At 45.1% G+C, this 19648-nt stretch overlaps 2 protein-coding genes across 3 annotated transcripts in view; both read left to right on the top strand.

Annotated features, from left to right (window-relative positions):
• Positions 1 to 3664: 3664 nt before the first annotated feature.
• The window catches only part of DBF4 (DBF4 zinc finger), a 30517-nt gene continuing 14533 nt past the window's right edge, over positions 3665 to 19648 (top strand). For both annotated transcript variants that reach the window (XM_040352415.1, XM_040352414.1), the window contains exons 1-4: positions 3665 to 3827; positions 9326 to 9386; positions 17440 to 17612; positions 19125 to 19322. In XM_040352415.1, coding sequence (XP_040208349.1) covers positions 9374 to 9386; positions 17440 to 17612; positions 19125 to 19322 — 384 coding nt within the window. In that variant the 5' untranslated portion in view covers positions 3665 to 3827; positions 9326 to 9373. The remainder of the gene's footprint in view (positions 3828 to 9325; positions 9387 to 17439; positions 17613 to 19124; positions 19323 to 19648) is intronic.
• Positions 10767 to 12320, top strand: LOC120939949. Its single transcript, XM_040352416.1, has 2 exons — positions 10767 to 10848; positions 10944 to 12320. The coding sequence occupies exons 1-2, from the start codon at positions 10794 to 10796 to the stop codon at positions 12302 to 12304; spliced, it is 1416 nt and encodes a 471-aa protein (XP_040208350.1). The 5' UTR covers positions 10767 to 10793; the 3' UTR covers positions 12305 to 12320.

Here is a 19648-nt window from a genome sequence, read left to right as displayed (position 1 = left end):
TGTGCATTTCTCTTCCATGTGTCTAGTAGATTTTTATTTTTAGATATATTTTCATACACTTGTGGTCATAGAGTGCTGTATAAAATAAGAGATTATTACACTATATTACCAAAAGTATTGGGACACCTGTCCTTACACGCACATGAACTTTAATGGCATCCCGGTTTTAGTCCATAGGGTTCAATATTGAGTTGGCCCACCCCTTGAGGCCATAACAGCTTCAACTCTTCTGGGAAGGCTGTCCACAAGGTTTAGGAGTGTGTCTATAGGAATGTTTGAGCATTCTTCCAGAAGCACATTTGTGAGGTCAGGCTCTGACGGGCAGACCTGGCTCGCAGTCTCCAGTCTAATTCATTTCAAAGGTGTTATTTTGGGTTGAGGTCCGGACTCTGTGCAGGACAGTCAAGTTTCTCCACCCCAAACTCGCTCATCCATGTCTTTATGGACCTTGCTTTGTGCACTGGTCCAAATCATTTGGTGGAGGGGGTATTATGGTGTGGGATTGTTTTTCAAGGGTTGGGCTTCTTCCAGTGATAGGATCTCTTAAGGCGTCAGCATACCAAGACATTTTGGACAATTTCATGCTCCCAACTTTGTGGGAACAGTTTGGGGATGGCCCCTTCCTGTTCCCACATGACTGAGCACCAGTGCACAAAGCAAGGTCCATCAAGACATGGATGAGCGATTTTGGGGTGGAGGAACTTGACTGGCCTGACTTCAACCCGACAGAACACCTTTGAGATGTATAAGAGTGGAGGCTGCGAGCCAGGCCTTCTCTTCTAATATCAGACAGTGCCTGACTGGGATGCCATTAAAATTCCTGTGCGTGTAAAGACAGATGTCCCAATACTTTTGGTAATATAGTGTATATAATTATTGACATGCTTTTATATACAGCTGCTTTTTGGGGGGGGGGGGGATTTGAATGTGTTAGTAATTCTCATTTTTGAAGCGCAGAGTGGGGTTATATTTTGTTTAATTTTATTCTTACTTTCTTATTTTATTTTTATTTTGCATAGTAGAGATGTCGTTTTTTTTTTTGTGTGTGTGCAACTTTATACAGTATTATACATTTTCACTTAGGGGTGTACTCGCTTTTGTTTCCAGCGGTTTAGACATTAATGGCTGTGCGTTCAGTTATTTTGAGGGGACAGCAAATTTACACTGTTAGGGCCCTTTCACACGGGGCGGATCAGTAATGATCCGCCTCCGTGTGTCCGTAAGCTCAGCAGGGATCGCTCCGTATTTCCCCGCTGAGCCGTCGGATGACAGGGCGGTCTCCGCACACTGTGCAGGGACCGCCTTGTCTTTTCTCTGCTCTCCCCTATGGGGGGATTGGATGAACACGGACCGCGTGTCCGTGTTCATCCGATCCGATCCGCAGACGGAAGAAAAAATAGGACATTCTTCCGTCTGCAAAATCGGATCTTGCGGAGGCGGGTGATTACGGGTGTCAGCGGATGTTTATCCGCTGACACCCGCAATCACATAGGGACCAATGTATTTCCCTTTTTCATCCGCAAACGGATGGATGAAAAAGCGGACATACGGTCCGCACATCTGAAAGGGCCCTTATACAAGCTGTACACTCACTACTTTACATTGTAGCAAAGTGTCATTTCTTCAGTGTTGTCACATGAAAAGATATAATAAAATATTTTCAAAAATGTAAGGGGGGGGAATGGGCGTCCGCTGAAATTTTTTCAGAGAGGGGCGCTTCGGCAGCGGCGATACACAGTCGCATTGAACCCTTTCTTCAAACGCTAGCGGGGGTTAAAAGCGGCCGAATAGCGCAGCTAAAACGATGGTAAAGCGCCACTTTACCGATAACGTGGCCAGCTGGCAGTGTGAAATAGCTTTCGAGATAATTCAGCTTCACTCCATGCCCATTAAATATAGCCTAGAGAATGTACAGAACCCCCTTCACCACAGATGGACCCCACCTTCAGCACAGACCCCCCCCTTCAGCACAGACCCCTCCATTCAGCACAGATGGACCCCCCTTCAGCACAGACCCCTCATTCTGCATATACCCCTTCCATTCAGCACAGATGGACCCCCCTTTAGCACAGACCCCTCATTCTGCACAGACGGACCCCCCTTCAGCACAGACCCCTCCATTCAGCACAGATGGACCCCCTTCAGCAAATACCCCCCCCATTAAGCACAGACCCCCCTTCAGCACAGATGGACCCCCTTTAAGCACAGACCCCCCTTCAGCACATACCCCCCCTTCAGCTCAGATGGACCCCCATTCATCACAAACCCATCCCATTCAGTACCTCAGATCAGCCATCAGCGCAGCACAGGCACAGCAGGTTCCCTCCCCCTGTGTCCACATAAACACTGGAGGGGGGGCGGCATGCTCGCTGTGCCTGTGTGACATCCAACCCGGGACCGCTCAGACAGCCCGTGGCCGCAAAACTCTTCAACACCTTCTCGATTTTCCAGGGGGGGTCAATTGCCCCCCCCCCCTTGCCCTATGGAGCGGACGCCCATGGAGGGGTGTACTCATTATTGTGAGATACTGTATGGATATAAAGTAAAACCTTGGATTGCGAGCATAATTAATTCCAGAAGCATGCTTGTTATCGAAAGCACTTGTATATCAAAGCAAATTTCCCCATAAGAAATAATGGAAACTCAAATGATTTGTTCCACAATCATTAATTCATAGGTCCTTCAGTTTATAGTCCATATATAAAGATTATAGCAGCAATGTGATAGGTTGTGTAACCATAAAATGTCTATCCACAAATGGAAGCCTCCCCAAGGGGATTAGAAGCAAAATCCAGCAGGAGTTTTAGAGTATAAAAGAGAAGAGAGGAGTATAACAAGTGTAGCAATATGTTGCTAAATGTTGTACTTTCATTAAATGTAACCATATTGCTACACTTAGAGGTGCTAGAGGCGCCTCCCTTCTCTTTTATACTCAGTTGTGACATAACGCTACTTGTATATCAAGACATCGCTTGTATATCAAGTCAAAATGTATTAAAATATTTTGTTTGTCTTGCAAAACGCTCTCAAACCAAGGTTTTACTGTGTATATATGTGTGTATGAGTGCCATGGCTGTGTATGGAATCTTTAGAAATAATTTGTATTTATTTATCACTTATTTCGTTATCTGGCTATCAGTGTCACAGTTCTGTGTGAAATCTTTAGACATAATTGGTATGTGTGTATGTGTATATATATATATATATATATATATATATATATATATATATATATATATATATAATATAAAAATTGTATTGATTTTTTCCCATTATCTGGGTGTCAGAGCTCTGTGTGAAATCTGTAGAAATAATAATAATAATAATAATAATAATAATATTATATATATATAATTCATTATGTGGGTGTCAGGGCTCTGTGTGGAATCTGTAGATATCATTATTATCTATCTATCTATATTATTATCTGGGTGTCAGGGCTCTGTGTGGAATCTGTAGCTATTATTATTATTATCTATATATATTTTATTCATTATCTGGGTGTCAGAGCTCTGTGTGGAATCTGTAGATATTATTATTATTATCTATATATATTTTATTCATTATCTGGGTGTCAGGGCTCTGTGTGGAATCTGTAGCTATCATTATTATTATCTATATATATTTTATTCATTATCTGGGTGTCAGAGCTCTGTGCGGAATCTGCAGTTCCGGACGCCGCGCTGCGTTTCTCGGGTTCGGTGGGCGGGGTCTGTGAGGAAGAAGGCGGGAAATCAAACCTCGGGGTGAGCGGCGGACGCGGAGAACTGGCGCAGCGCCGGGAAGTGACGGAAAGCCGGGGGAAGGCGGCTCTGAGCGGAAAGCCGGTGAGTTGGTGCACCGAAGAAGGAGTGGGCACATCCCTGAACTGGGGGGAGGGACCCCCCCCCTCCCCTCCTTGTGGCGTCAGCAAGCAGGGCCTACTATCCTGTGCTATACATAGACTGGGGGAGCATGCTGGGGCTTGTAGTGCGCCACACCCTGAAGACACCCCCCGGGGGCTCTGGAGGTGACAACACTTTCTCATTCTCTTCAGTCCCCTCTCCTTCCTGTACTCAGTGATGTGGTTGTTTCCATGGCAATGACTGACCCCCTCCCCCCCTGTCTGCTGCTTTGTTTTTCATCCTATATGTCTGGTGAGGAAGGAATGTGATTGGCTGTGCTGGAAAGCTCAGGCTCCTGTGTGGGGGTTGCAGCATCCCTGGTACATGGTCTTCCTGTATTCTGTGGATATGGCATTTATCAACAAAAAAAAATATGGTAATAATAAAAATAAATGTAAAACCCACAAATAACTAAAGATCACCATACCTAAATAATAAAATAAATTGATATGTAATGCATTAACCTCCTAACCTTAAAATATATTGGATAAGATAATATGTAAACCCCCAATCTCGAACAAAAAATAATTTAATTATTAACCCCTTGGCACCGGCTGCACGTAAAAATATGCGCCTCCCAGCGCCTTGTCCTTGGCACCGAGAGGTCACGTATTTTGCTTGAATTGCAGCCAATACAGCCGTACCGAAAGCGATCCCGCTACAGTTACTGGCGCAAAACTAAAAGCTTTTAGGGCCATGTGACATCCAACCACGGCGGTCACGTGATCCTGCGTCCCGCCCCCTGGCATCCTAAACCTCTTAAAGTGGTTGTAAACCCTTACAGACCACTTATACCTACAGGTAAGTCTAGATTAAAGTGGAGGTTCCCCCTAAAAAAAAATTCTAACAATACATTGAGAAGACTGATTACACTGCGGGTATGCTGTGTGTTTTTTTTTTTTATTTTTTTTTTCGTACATACCTCGATATCGCCGTTTCATCCCATGGCTTCCGGGTATGATTCTGGTGGGGCTGGGCATTCCTAGTTGATTGACGTTCCTCCGACCGACGCATACTTGACGTCACGACTTTCCAAAAGAAGCCAAACGTTGCTGCGCAGGCGCCGTATAGAGCCGACTCTATACGGCGCCTGCGCAATGATGTTCGGCTTCTGTCGGAAAGTCGTGACGCGCAGTATGTGCCGGTTGGAGGAATGTCAATCCACTAGGAACGCCCAGCCCCACCAGAATCATAGCCGGAAGCCATGGGATGAAACGGCGATATCGAGGTATGTATGAAAAAAAAAAAAAAAAAAAAACCAGCATACCCGCAGTGTAATCAGTCTTCTCAATGTATTGTTAGAATTTTTTTTTAGGGGGAACCTCCACTTTAAGGCAACAAATATGTCCTAAACCTTTTTGGAGATATTTGCAGAAAAGTCTGCACCGATGTCTATGGCGCACTTAGTGTGCTGTTAATGAATGGGACATGCCGTTAGTGGCCAGCTCCCGCGCGGGAGTGACGTTATCGTGGCTCCAGCCAGTCACAGCGCTGGAGCCGCGATACCCGGAAATCACTTTGGGTATCATGGAGGTGAACGAGGACGGCTGCGGGGGCTTCGATCTCAGGTAAGTACTTTGTAATGAACTAGTATGCTTGACGTCCCTCAATGAACTGTAGCTCCCCAGTGCCGGCAGCACCTATGCAGCCCCACTGGAAGCCTCTTCTAAAGATGATGCACAAGAAAGTCCGCAAACGGTTTGCGGAAGAAATACAGACCAAGGACATGGATTACTGGAATCCTGTCCTGTGGTCTGATGAGACCAAGATAAACTTATTTGGTTCAGATGGTGTCAGGCATGTGTGTTTGGCGGGAACCAGGTGAGGAGTACAAAGACAAGTGTCACTTGCCTACAGTCAAGCATGGTGGTGGGAGTGTCATGTCTGGGGCTGCATGAGTGCTGCCGGCACTGGGGAGCTACAGATCATTGAGGCAACCATGAATGCCAACATGTACTGTGACATACTGAAGCAGAGCATGATCCTCAGGGCAGTATTCCAACATAATGACCTCAAACACACCTCCAAGACAACAACTGCCTTGCTAAAGGTGATGGACTGGCCAAGCATGTCTCCAGACCTAAACCCTATTGAACATCTGTGGGGCATCCTCAAACAGAAGGTGGAGGAGCGCAAGGTCTCTAACATCCACCAGCTCCGTGATGTCGCCATGGAGGAGTGGAAGAGGACTCCAATGGCAATCTGTAAAGCTCTGGTGATCAAGAGGGTTAAGGCAGTGCTGGAAAATAATGGTGGCCACACAGAATATTGACACTTTGGGCCCAATTTGGACATTTTCACTTAGGAGTGTACTCTCTTTTGTTGCCAGTGTTTTAGACATTATTGGCTGTGTGTTGTTATTTTGAGGGGACAGCAAATGTACTCTGTTATACAAGCTGTACACTCACTACACAACATTGTAGCAAAGTGTAATTTCTTCAGTGTTGTCACATGAAATTATATAATAAACTATTTACAAAAATGTGAGAGGTGTACTCACGTGAGATGGTGTATGTAGGTCGTGCACACGTATGTAAACAAAAATCGCACCACACGTGACTTATCGCCGCAAACGTTGGCGCAAGAGCAATAATTCTAGCGCTAGACCTTTATTGCTACTCTGTGTAATAATAATATATATATATATGTGTGTGTGTGTGTGTGTGTGTATATGTGTATATATATATATATATATATATATATATATATATATATATATATATATATATATATATATATATATATATATATATATATATATATATATATATATGTGTATATGTAAAAAAAAAATTATATAACAATTGGATATTACATTGTGTTTTTTGTGCATTAAAGAGGAAGTAAACCCTCATGGGTTTTACTTCCTTTGTTTCCTGCAAAGGTAAAGCATAATGAGCTACTATGCATCACACAGTAGCCCATTATGTGTCACTTACCTGAACCCTGCGATGTCCCCATTTTTTTTTTTTTCTCCCCGTCACCGGCTGGAAGCGTCAATATTCCTTCCGGGTTGTGTGCGGGAGCCGCCAGTCACGGCATGACCTTTCACTTGGAACGGCACGGCGTGGGCTTTCTAAAGTGTGAATGCGCCAAATACGTTGGTGCATGCGCAGAAGAAATCCTTGTACGGGGAATTGTAATTATCTCCTAAACTGTGAAGGTTTAGGAGATTTTTGTTGCACTTACAGGTAAGCCTTAATCTTGGCTTGCCTGTAGGTGCAAGTGTGTTGTAAGGGGTTGCAACCACTTTAAAATTCACTAAAGGGATGTGTGTGTGTGTGTGTGTGTGTGTGTGTGTGTGTTTGTGTTTGTTTTTTCTTCCCCAAAGTATTGCATTTGAAAAAAAATCACTGCACAAATACCATGTGACATAAATTGCAACACCCACCATTTTATTCTATAGGGTCTCTGCTGGGGGAATATATATAGGGGTGTGTGTGTGTGTGTGTGTGTGTGTGTGTTCTAATAATTTTCTAGCACAAAACATTTTGAATTTTACATGTAGGAGAGCAGTGTCGGAACAGGTCTGGTATTGAATTGGATAACACTGTCCCCGCCCCTTTGTTGACATAAACCTGTCAGCCGGCAATTCCCAGTAACAGCTGAATGAGGCAGGTGGAAAGCCAGTTATTGTTGGGATGGCAGTGGGTGGTGACACTCTGATAACCAGTAGCCCTGAGGTGGAGCTCACACTATTATTGCTGCTGCTAAATGTTTCCGTTCTAATTTTGAACAATTGTTAAAGTGGAGTTCCATTTTTGGCCCCTTTTTCAGGGGGGAGGGGATTTTGCTCGCAGTTCTGGGCATAGATGGCCGCAGTATCTGCGGATATATACGCCACATCCATGGCCTCCTCTGTCGTCGCCCCCCCCCCCCTATCTTCTGGGAGACACACAGGTTCCATGAAGACAGCAGGGAACCAGGCTGTGAATCCACAAGGCATCACTTACTAATTCCCTTAGCGCAACTCCGCTTTAAATACAAGTGACTAGGCCATGAGAGAATTAAGAAATGTGGTGTTTTTGTTGTTTTTCTATTTACTTTAACCGCTTCAGCTCTGAAGCCATTTTTTGTGATACAGCACTGCGTTACTTTACCTGACAATTGCGCCGTCGTTCGACTCAGTCTGTACCCCAAAGAAGTTTGTTGTTTTTCCCCACAAATTGCTTTCTTTTGGTGGTATTTTATACAAACGTTATACAAAAAAAAAACTTTTTTTAAAATTTCTGCTATAAAACATTCAATACAAAAATAAATCAAATTTATTCATCAATTTTAGAGCTGCACGATTCTGGCTTAAATGAAAATCACCAATGTGCATTTATTTTTTTTATTCATTAAAGTGTATTTTCCCCCCAAAAATTGCCTTTGAAAGACCACTGTGCAAATAAAGTGTGACATAAAATATTGCAACAATCGCCATATTATTCCCAAGGGCCTCTGCTTAAATTTATATATATATATATATATATATATATATATATATATATATATATATATATATATATATATATATATATATATATATATATATATATATATATATATATATATATATATATATATATATATATATATATATATATATATATATATATATATATATATATATATATATATATGGTTTGGGGTTCCAAGTAATTTTCTAGCAAAAAATACAGATTTTTAACTTGGTAAGAAACAAGTGTCAGTAAAAGGTTTAGACTTTAAGTGGTTAAACTTCCTGCATTTACACACAGAAGTTTATCCCTTTTGATTCAAGTACAAAGAGTTACAATGTTTCTACTTATGTACTAGCACAGGCAATGTTGTTAAAAACTTGGCAGACTGCCAAAGTGAGCAGAGAAGTCTCTACTTGTTGCATGAAAGAATTGGGGAAACTCTGAAATAGATTGTGAGGGGAGTTGAATCAAGATCGCAATTTTTTATTTTTTTTTTGTAAACGATTAATTGTCGCTCTAATCAATTTTAGACTAACATGTTTTTGGTAAAAAAAAATTCTAATAAGCGGATATTGATTGGTTTGCGCAAAGGTTATAGCGTCTACAAACTATGGGATACTTTTACTTGTTTTATTTTTTAGTAGTAATGGTGGCCATTGGCAACTTATGGTGGAACCGTGATATTGCGGCGTACAAATGGGGCAACCTGACACTTTTTGGGGACCAGTAACACTAATTCGGTGATCAGTGCTTTTAAAAAAAAAAAAAGAGCACTGTCACTGTATTAACGACACTGGCATGGAAGGGGTTACCATCAGGGGCGATTAAAGGGTTAAATGTGTTCCCTAGGAGTGATTGCCTGCACATGCTCAGCTTACATTGTGGGGGATCGCTGTGTTCAGGCAGTTGTAGTTTTTTTGAAAAAGGTTATGTAAAATGTCTGTGTACACATAAATTGTGAATCGCTACATTAGTTTTTTTTCCTATTTTATACAGTTATCCCCTGCAGCACCGAAAACAAATAATGTGAATTTGCAACCCAAGATGCAGCGAAGCAGTAAGTGGAATTACATGTTGGAAAAATGCCCCTTTCTAGAGAAAATTACAGAAATTGTACAGTCTATGAGAACAAACCTAAACGATATTCTCAATTTGCATCCAATCTGGTACACCCTTGTACTCCTTAGCTGATGGTTAGTCTAAAATAAATTGTACAATGTACCTTACAGGAATAATAATTATTAAAAGTTTGCGCCTACAAAAATGGTAGCTGCTGACTTTTAATAAACGGACTCCAACCTATCCCTTCTAGTGTTCTCTCCCCGGTGCCATCCTTTCAATGGTGGGCACCCGGCTGTGACGGCTTGCAGCTTCACAGCCAAGTGCCCACTGTGCCTGAATGGACCGGCAGTCTTCTGTGACATGGCCCAGAAGACTGCAGGGAGGGGGACAGGAGAACTTCCTCTCGGATCACCCACCCCTCAAAACTAGGTATCCCCTGAGTTTCATTTCTTGGGTGGAGCTCCGCTTTAAATTAAGTATACGCTACACTATAATTTACTTTTTACAAATTTACAGCTCTACCAGCATAGAATTGTAAAAAGCAGACAAAATGTGTTCATCTAGGGATTGAGAGAATACTTTCTATAAAACTGCAAGTGCCCTGATCGTTATTTTCCTGACTTCCATTTGTAGATTGCTTCTATGGGCTCATATACACAGCTGCTCAGAGATCCATAATCTGGAGCTGTGATTCAAAAGAAGAAAACTTTGCTTTCTCTAGTCGTCTTCCAGGACGGCACCCTGAGAGATGACTGGCTTCTCCTGACAGGAAACACAATCAAAAAAGAGGTTAAAAAACCCCGCCCCTTCCCGTGCTCCTCAGTTCTTGATTGTGTTTCCCCACAGCGAAACGTTTATTTTTTTCCTGACCTAAGGCCTGGGGCTGGTGGTCTCCCCCTGGGAACTAAACCGCAGGCACTGGGTAGCCTTTGGGTTTGGCAAATTGTTTTCCTTCCTAGGGGGTCCCTTTTATGCTCAGGAGGGCCTCACCATGTGAGATGAAGAAACCCCCCTGAGTACTGGAGTCTCCTGGGGATAGGTGGCTATCCTGGAGCTCCAGGGGCGAATCCACTCTCTCCCTGAGCTTTCCCCTTACCTTGGAGGTTTGAGGGTCACGCTCTCTCCGGTGATGGGGGTCTTTCTGTGCGGCTGGGGCTGTAACTGGGCCGTCCTGGAGGCATCATTGCCGTTTTTTCGAAATTCGGCGCCAAATCCGGCGTCCCTCAGAGCCGGCGGCGCAGGGCGATGACGTCACGCGTACGCGTGTCACTTCCGGGTCGGCTCAAGTGAAAGATGGCGCGCTCCAGCACCAGCACGCCAGTCTCGGCTTCCCCACAGCACCGGAGACACCCGTGTACACACGGCAGCAGCCAAGAGAGAGCGGCGCCTTCATCCTCACGCGATGGAGCGAGAGGTTCGGTCTGCTATGGCCCTGGCTGCGGAGGAGGCCACAGGGGGTGAGTGCTCCTGATTACAGGTATGATGGGCTGGGACTTTGTAATTGTTCCTTAGTTATTACAAACATGCCTGTGTACTCTTCCTTTTTCCTTAGGGGAGGAATGTGTTGCCCAGGGGGGTGCTAGTCGATCGGCTAAGGACACTAGTCGCTCCAAAAAATGTGGCTACTGTAGTGGCAAGCTACCCTCAGATTATTCCAAACCCTTTTGTGCCAAATGCATTGTTAAATTAGCAGGGAAGGAGACCTCTGAAATTCTTAAAGGGTTTCTAGAGGTCCAATCTGAGATGCTCTCTACACTCAAAGAATTCAAGGGGTCTTTAAAGAGCAAAGAACCTGAACCCCCTATCGCAGGGCCCTCCTCGCAAGAGAGTTCCTCTTCACAGGTTTTTAGAGTCCGTCAGGAATCCCACGGTTCCTTAGTGTCGGACTCTGAGGACTCAGAGATTCCTCCTCAGGAGGATGGCTCTGTTGGCCAGGCAGAGGAAGAAGGCGAGGATGCTAGGGCAGGCAGATATGTCTTTGCTGCTGACGATATGGAAGGCCTCCTAGAGGCAGTGTACGCCTCTGAGGAGATTCCTCAGCCTGCGGAAATAATTTCTACACAGGATAGGTTATACCAGGGCCTGCTTAAACCTCAGGCCAAAGCAATTCCGGTACACCAGTCCCTGAAGGATATCATCCTTAGGGAATGGGCAGAGCCAGAGAAAAAGCTTTTAAGGTACAAGACCTGGAAAAGACGTTGCCCCTTTAAGGAGGAGGAGGAATCAAGATTTTTCAAAGTTCCTAGATTAGACGCTCCACTCGCGCAAGTTTCCAAGCAGTCGGACCTCTCCTTCGAGGACACAGGCAATTTGAGGGATCCTATGGATCGGCGGGCAGAGACCTCCTTGCGTAGGGCCTGGGAAGCTAACGCGGCTGCCTTGAGCCCCGCCTTGGCTTCGGCCTGTGTTGCTAGGAATGCTAATTCCTGGATCTCAAAATTGCTGGAACATGTGTCCCAGGGGTCAGATTCTAAGGAAATATTAGAATCCCTTCAGCTCATAGGGAGCGCAGTAGCCTATCTAGCGGACGCCTCTGTAGAAACAGTCCGTTCTACCGCAAAGACGGGAGCCCTCCTCAATTCTGCCAGAAGGGCAGTGTGGGTCAAAATGTGGAACGGGGACCTGGCGTCTAAAAACCGCCTTTGTGGTCTTCCCTTCGAGGGCTCCCTGCTCTTCGGTTCAGGCCTGGACCAGGCCCTGACCAGATCCTCAGAAAAAGGGGTACGTTTCCCTACCAAGCCTAGACAAAACAAGAAAAGATTTTTTCGAGGCCCCCAGGGTGGATTTGGAGGTAAGAACCGTCCCTCAGAAAAGAAGCCCCCTTACAACAGACGTTGGGGTGCTGGGAAGGAAAAGCAAAAGGGAGGTATCCTCTTTTCCAATCCCAAACCCAGCGACAAAGACGCCAAATGACGTGAAGGTCGGGGGAAGACTCTCCCAGTTCCTTCCCAGGTGGGAGAGTATTACTCAAAGTCCCCATATTCTCCAGATTGTAAGAGAGGGGTACAGACTAGAGTTCCGTCAGCCTCCCCCTCCCAACTTTATTTTGACTCATTTACCCAAGGACCCTCTCAAATCAGCAGGCCTTCTGCAAAATGTCGCAGAATTGGCACAACAGGGGGTCATAGTTCCAGTCCCTGTGTACCAGAGAGGGTTGGGAGTGTACTCCCACATCTTTGTGGTTCCCAAGCCCTCAGGCAAATTTCGTTTAATTATAAATCTAAAGCCCCTGAATACCTCCCTTCTCCACAAGAAGTTTCGTATGGAGAGTATTTACAGCCTCAGGAGGCTCCTACTGAAGGAGGTTTTCATGGTCACCATCGATCTACGAGACGCGTACCTCCATGTCCCGATTTTCTTGGGGCATCAGAGGTTCCTCAGGTTCGCGATCGCCTCCGCCCAGGGAGTGCAGCATTGGCAATTTGCTGCCCTTCCTTTCGGACTGGCCTCCAGTCCAAGGGTCTTTACCAAGGTCCTGGCGGAGGCGATCGCCTTCCTGCACCTACAAGGGATAGCGATAGTCCCCTATCTCGACGACTTGATACTATACAATCAAAGTCGGGATCTCCTTCTTGCGGATCTGACCACTGCAATGACTACCCTCGAGTCCTTGGGGTGGATCATCAACAGGGAGAAATCCTCTCTCCTTCCAGAACAGCAAAAAGTCTATCTAGGTTTTCTGATAGATTCCTTGGAAAGGAAGCTCTTTTTACCCAACGACAAGATCCGGGGTCTCATGTCAGTGGTCAGATCAACGTTGGAAAGAGCAGAGTCCTCCTTCAGGGACATCATGAGAGTCTTAGGTCTAATGACTTCCTGTATTCCAGCAGTCCCGTGGGCTCAGCTCCACTCCAGACCCCTCCAATTTTTCCTTCTTTCCTCCTGGGACGGAAAAAGGGAATCCCTAGAGCTCAGCGTCAGTCTCCCAGAACCAGTGAAGCTCTCACTGGACTGGTGGCTCATCCCACAGAACCTACAGCAAGGTCTGTCGTGGGGCCAGACCAATCCGGTCAGGATTACCACGGACGCCAGCTCATGGGGGTGGGGCGCACATCTGTACGATCTCCGTGCCCAGGGTACCTGGGGACAACGACAGAAGGGGGCCTCTTCAAATTACCGCGAGCTATTAGCGGTCGGAGAGGCTCTGAAGGCATTCGAGGACAGAATCTTGGACCAGGAGGTCCAGATCATTTCCGACAATGCGACCGCGGTGGCCTTCCTCAACCATCAGGGCGGCACCAGATCTCGCACCCTTCTAGACTTGTCCCTAGAGATCCTGGGCTGGGCCGAGCAGAGAGTTATCTCGCTCTCGGCGGTACACCTGAAAGGGACCCTCAATCTGGAGGCAGACTATTTAAGTCGCCATCCCATTCTCCAGGGGGAATGGGAACTAAATGCAGAGATTTTCAGTCTAATATGCCAGCACTTTGGCAACCCAGAGATAGATCTCTTCGCCCGCAGGGCAAACCGGAAGGTGAAGAGGTTCTTCTCTCTCTCCCAAGAAAACGGCTCGGAGGGGGTGGATGCATTGGCACAGATATGGAGGTTTCAGCTAGCCTATGCCTTTCCTCCGTTGAGCCTGATTCCGAGAGTCCTACAGAAGGTAAATCTAGCAGTAGGGAAGTTCATTCTCGTCACACCCTGGTGGCCCAAGAGGGCCTGGTTTCCCGCTCTAGAGCGAGGGTCAGTGTCGCCTCCCCTACTTCTCCCTGTCCGGGCGGACCTTCTTCATCAGGGTCCGATTTATCACCCAGAGCCCAGCTTCTTCAAACTGACGGCCTGGTGCTTGAGAGGCGGAGCCTGAGGGAGAAGGGCTGCTCCGAGAGAGTTATTGACACACTTCTAGCCAGTAGGAAGGTAGTCACTAGACGTATTTATGCCAAGACCTGGGGCATCTTTTCTCGCTGGTGCTCAGCGAGACAGGTTTCCCAGCAGGAGACCTCAGTCATCTTAGAATTTCTCCAAGATGGAGTAGACAAGGGGTTAGCCACAAGGACTCTAAGGGTTCAGGTGGCAGCCTTGTCGTATTTTTTGGATAGACGTCTATCCCTGGACCCCCTGGTCAAAAGGTTTCTTATAGCCAGAGACAGGTTGTCCCCAGTTCATATCTCTAGGGTTCCACCCTGGGATCTTTCTTTAGTGTTGAATCAACTTACCAAAGCTCCGTTTGAGCCAATTGACACTATCCCCATCAGGTTACTCACCTTTAAATTCGCCTTCCTCTTGGCAATCACGACGGCCAAGAGGATAGGTGATATGCAGGCGCTCTCTATTAAAGAGCCATTTTTTCGTTTATTTGAGGACAGGGTAGTTCTAAGTCAGGACCCCCTTTACCTTCCTAAGGTAGTGACAAAGTTCCACAGGTCACAGGAGGTAATCCTCCCTTCTTTTTGTTCAAACCCCCAGAATGAAGGAGAAGCTTCCTTTCATTGTCTGGATGTTAGACGATGTCTATTAACTTATTTAGAGAGAGTCACGGCCTTTAGACGTTCTACTCATCTTTTAATTTGTTTTTCGGGACAGAAAAGAGGCCTTCAGGCGTCCAGAGCCTCTATTGCAAGATGGATTAGGCAGGCTATTTCCTTAGCTTATGTACAAGCCTGTAAGGTAGCTCCTAATATTAGAGCACACTCCACACGGTCTCTAGCAACCTCCTGGGCAGAAAGGGCCGGAGCTTCGGTGGAGCAGATTTGCAAAGCAGCGACGTGGTCAAGTCAGAACACGTTCCTGAAGCATTACAGAGTCGACCTACTGTCACCTCAGGACTTGGTTTTCGGGAGAAAGGTCCTGCAAGCAGTGGTCCCGCCCTAAGGTAGGCCTGAAGCTACTTGCTTCTCTCTCAGGGTGCCGTCCTGGAAGACGACTAGAGAAATAACCAGTTACACTTACCGGTAGCTGTATTTCTGGTAAGTCTTACAGGACGGCAGGCCTACTTCCCACCCTTGTGATACATTATTGGTTTGTATTATATTTTTTTGTGGTGTTTTTTCCGTGCACTGGTGGGTTCATACTTTATCTCAAACTGAGGAGCACGGGAAGGGGCGGGGTTTTTTAACCTCTTTTTTGATTGTGTTTCCTGTCAGGAGAAGCCAGTCATCTCTCAGGGTGCCGTCCTGTAAGACTTACCAGAAATACAGCTACCGGTAAGTGTAACTGGTTATTTTAGTCCTTTGTATAGACTGTATTTATTGCTGTACACATGTAAAGTTTTGTGCTTAAATTTACATTCATGCAGCATTAAAGTAGTTGTAAACCCTCGGGGGGGGGGGGGGGGGGGGACATTCATGAAATACTAGCTCATTATGAATTGCTTGCCTGAGATTAAAGCCCCTGCAGCAGTCCTTGTTCTCCCCCCTCCGCCGGCGACATCTCTCCTGGAGTGACTTCCAGGTATCGAGGGCTCTGGCGCTGTGATTGGCCGGAGCTGCAAAGACGTCACTCCCATGCATGCGCGCGGGTTCCACCGGTAACACGTCTAACTGAAGCCATGGCACAAACGTGCCATTGCTTCCATGCACATGAGCCGATGACTTTGGCACATGCAGACACAGGGGGATATCTGCTAAACCATGCAGGTTTAGGAGATATCCAAAGTAGCTACAGGTAAGCCATAATATAGGCTTGCCTGTAACGTATAGTGTGTTGTAAGGGTTTACAACCACTTTCTTAAATGATATCATTAAAGTGGAGTTCCACTCAAAAGTGGGCCCCATGCATACGTCAAATTTTTTTTTTTTCCTCCCTGGATGATTATGCTCCAGGGAGGAAAAATCGGTGGTAAAAATGCTCCAAAAGCAGAGTTTTGCAAACACTTTAAACACTTAAGCCCCGGACCATTTTGTTGCTAAAGGAAGAGGCCACTTTTTGCAATTCGGCACTGCGTCGATTTAACTGACAATTGCGCGGTCGTGCGACATGGCTCCCAAACAAAATTGGCGTCTTTATTTTTTTCCCCACAAATAGAGCTTTCTTTTGGTGGTATTTGTGGTTTTATTTTTTGCGCTATGAACAAAAATAGAGCGACAATTTTGAAAAAAATTCAATATTTTTTTACTATAATAAAAACATGCGACATTATGGCAGACACTTTTCCCAGTATTTTGGGACCATTATAATGTTTACAGCAATCATTGCTATAAAAGTGCACGGATTACTGTGAAAATGGGAGTGAAGTGGTTAATCTGTAGGGGGCGCTGAAGGTTTGGTTTAAGTGTTTCCAAGGGAGTGATTGCTACTGTGTGGGGGGCGTGTCGTGTGACGTCACTGATCGTCGTTCCCTAGACGATTGGTGACACTCGCACTAGGAAGAACGGGAAAGGTTTTGTTTACACTTGCCTCTCCCCGTTCTTCAGCTCTGTGACCCGATCGCAGGGCACTGGCAGTGATCGGGTCAGGGAGCTCGGGACCCACGGCTGCGCTCTTAAAGGGCAACGTACCTGTATGTGATTGTGTCCAGCCGTGCCATTCTGCCGATGTAAATCGGCGTGAGGCGGTCCTTAAGGGGCTAAGGTGTGTCGGGCGTTTGTGCATTTGTTCCATTGGCCAGAGTATTAATTCTAGCTATTGGGTTGAATTAATGTCCAATCGCTAAAGTCATTTTGGGCACGTCAAGCGTTTTAATGCTGGAATTTTTCTTCACCTTTAATGCGTTGGTGCAGAGTTTTTTTCATTATGTTTTATTTATTTTTTTCCCCTCTCAGCACCCTCTACCTTTTTTACTCATATGTGTGCATAGATGCATAACATTTAGGGGCATTTAGAGGCAGAAGGGAAAAAATGCCTCTAAAAGCGAAGTTTTAAATATCCTATGTGCTTGGGACCTTGTGCTTGCATTTGCTTGAATAAAGCAGGAGCAGTCACCCAGTCAGTGGATATTTAATACGAGGAGATCATATTAGGGGTACAGTGGTAGATTCTGCTGGAAAGTAGATATTGCAGGAGTAAATGTTTATTGCAGTAATCTAACTTTTGTAGAATTTATTTTTTATTTTTTCCAATACTAGTCTGCTAAATTGCTCATGTAAATGTGTGTACATTGCTTTACACAGAAGGGGCAACACAAGGGAGGGGTGTGAAAATGAAGCCAGCTCGGCCGGCCGTAAAACAACCCCTGGAAAAGGGCACCACAGATAAACCTTTGGCTGGTAGAGTCTTCTACTTGGATATCACTTCAAAACTCGTATCTGAAAAGTTAGAAAAGGATATTAAAGACTTAGGCGGGGTAAGTTTGCTTACATTGCAGATATATTTTATTTTTGGCAATAACTGTTTCTGCACTTTTTTTACAGATCTGAACGCAGCTGCATTGTTTTCAATGGAGGCGTTCACACATAAACATGCACTGCATTCATATTTGTGTAACAAAATCCAAAAATCTGCTTTTGAGAACATACGGTATACATGTGTGCCAGATGCAGATTTTTTGAGGAAAACAAACAGGACAGTTTTATGCAAGCATTTACTGATCAATTAACAAACTTTTGTAGTAGGAAAAACATGCAGAATAAAGTCTCGTACACACAATCCAATTGTTGACCAACCGAGCGTCAGATTTTTGTCTTGAGGGTGTGTGCCTGGATCTTGTCTAACGGTACACAATTTGAGTGCAACAAACGTAGTGACGTACTACGAGGAATTTCAGCTCTTGACCATCACCCTTTGGGCCCCTTCTGCTAGTTTTGTGTTTTTGGTGTGCATTGTTTCCGAGCATGCGTGTTTGTACTTTCAAATTTTGTGTGATGGACTTGTGTACTGACAATCTGACAACCAACCCTTATCCGCTGGAAATTTACTAGCCTTTCATCCAACATTTGTTGGCAGAAAGTTGGACAACAATCGTCAAAAGGAGCGTACTAACGGTAAGATTTTAGGGCAACAGTCTGTCAACAGACAATCCCCTTCCAACATTCGTGCCGTGTGTACGAGGCTTTAGATCAGTAAAATGTTTACATCTATGTGAATGTAGCCCTTAGATGCATTGTTGTCTGTGGAACACGGCTGCACAAAGATCAGTAATACAGCAATGAGCACAGAGCCGTATAACATTTTTTAAAGTTTGAGTGCCGTCATTTACGTGTGAACGTGTCTGTACACATGCTTCTATGGCAACACTGGGAATGAACTATACACATTTATACGCACATGCATGTATTTAAAGGCGAAGTATACCCAAAGCTATTTTTCATTCTACACTCCTGTAAAAGGGTTTTCTGCTGACAGCCGCTCTGTCGGCTGATGTCACTCAGCCAGTCCAGGCTCGAGAAGGATCCTGACTTATATAGTCGGGATCCATCCAGATACATATAACAGCACCTGGCTCAGTCTCTCGACATTTCAGAGCAAACTCCTGCATGCATGTCTCTTTGCTTGATTTTTTGAACAACATCTCCCTAAGCTGAGAAAACCCCTCCTCCCTGAAGACTTCTGGGATGTATGACATTTAACTAGGCCTGGAAACCAGGAAGTAACTGAAGAAATGGGGGGGGGGGGGGGAAGGTTTAAAGCCAGTAAATGATATACTTTCCTATTTACCAATACTAGCAGCGTAAGGATTAAAAAACAAAAGAATTGGAGTGAAGTTCTGCTTAAACCTCCAGGGCCTGGGTTTATGAATAAATCTTAATGGAAGGTCTGTGGAGAAACGGGGTCAGGGTTAGACATTTATGTATGTGGCAGCAAATGGTTTTTACGCCTCCCCATTTTTTATTTTTTTTCCTCTTCTCTCATTCTTCAGACTGTTGAAGGTTTTCTCAGCAAAGAAATAAAATATCTGATTACTAATAAAAAGGAGGCAAAGTGCACAAAGTCTTTAAAGTATTCGTGTTCCCTGTCGAGTCCTGAGCCTGCGGCGAATGCAGGAAGTAGTTCAGCTCAGCCAGGAAGTCGTCGGGGAGGAATCCAGGAAGCAGGCTCCAGTAAGAAACCAGAAAAGGTATGATGCAGATATTTTGATAAGTCGCAACACACGCACTCTCATTTTTTAGAACCTGAAAAATCATCTTGGCTGTTTGAGCCACAGTAAATTGAAGGCTGAGATCTTACTGTGGGCCATTGCCATTTATCCATAACCATTTCCTGTTCTGGGAGAGATTAAACCACTCCAGGTGGTGAACTGAGTGGCGCCCTCCTCAATGTGGAAGTAGCAGCACATGATAATGAAAAGGGAAAATCTGCACAGCCGCACTCCAATAAAACGTCTTTATTGTCATAGTAATTTCCTGTTTTGCTTTTTTTTAATTGCCACTAAAGGTAAAACTT

This window comes from Rana temporaria, chromosome 5 (genome assembly GCF_905171775.1).
Source record: "Rana temporaria chromosome 5, aRanTem1.1, whole genome shotgun sequence".
NCBI lineage: Eukaryota > Metazoa > Chordata > Amphibia > Anura > Ranidae > Rana > Rana temporaria.
Note: the sequence above shows the minus strand (reverse complement) of the source record. Positions and strands in the feature narration are given on the sequence as shown.

Bases quoted from the DNA above. Each gene is read 5' to 3' on its own strand.
- LOC120939949 (XM_040352416.1), top strand. From the start codon at position 10,794: ATGGAGCGAGAGGTTCGGTCTGCTATGGCCCTGGCTGCGGAGGAGGCC. The intron at 10,849-10,943 runs GTGAGTGCTCCT...CTTTTTCCTTAG, and splicing joins TGCGGAGGAGGCCACAGGGG to GGGAGGAATGTGTTGCCCAG.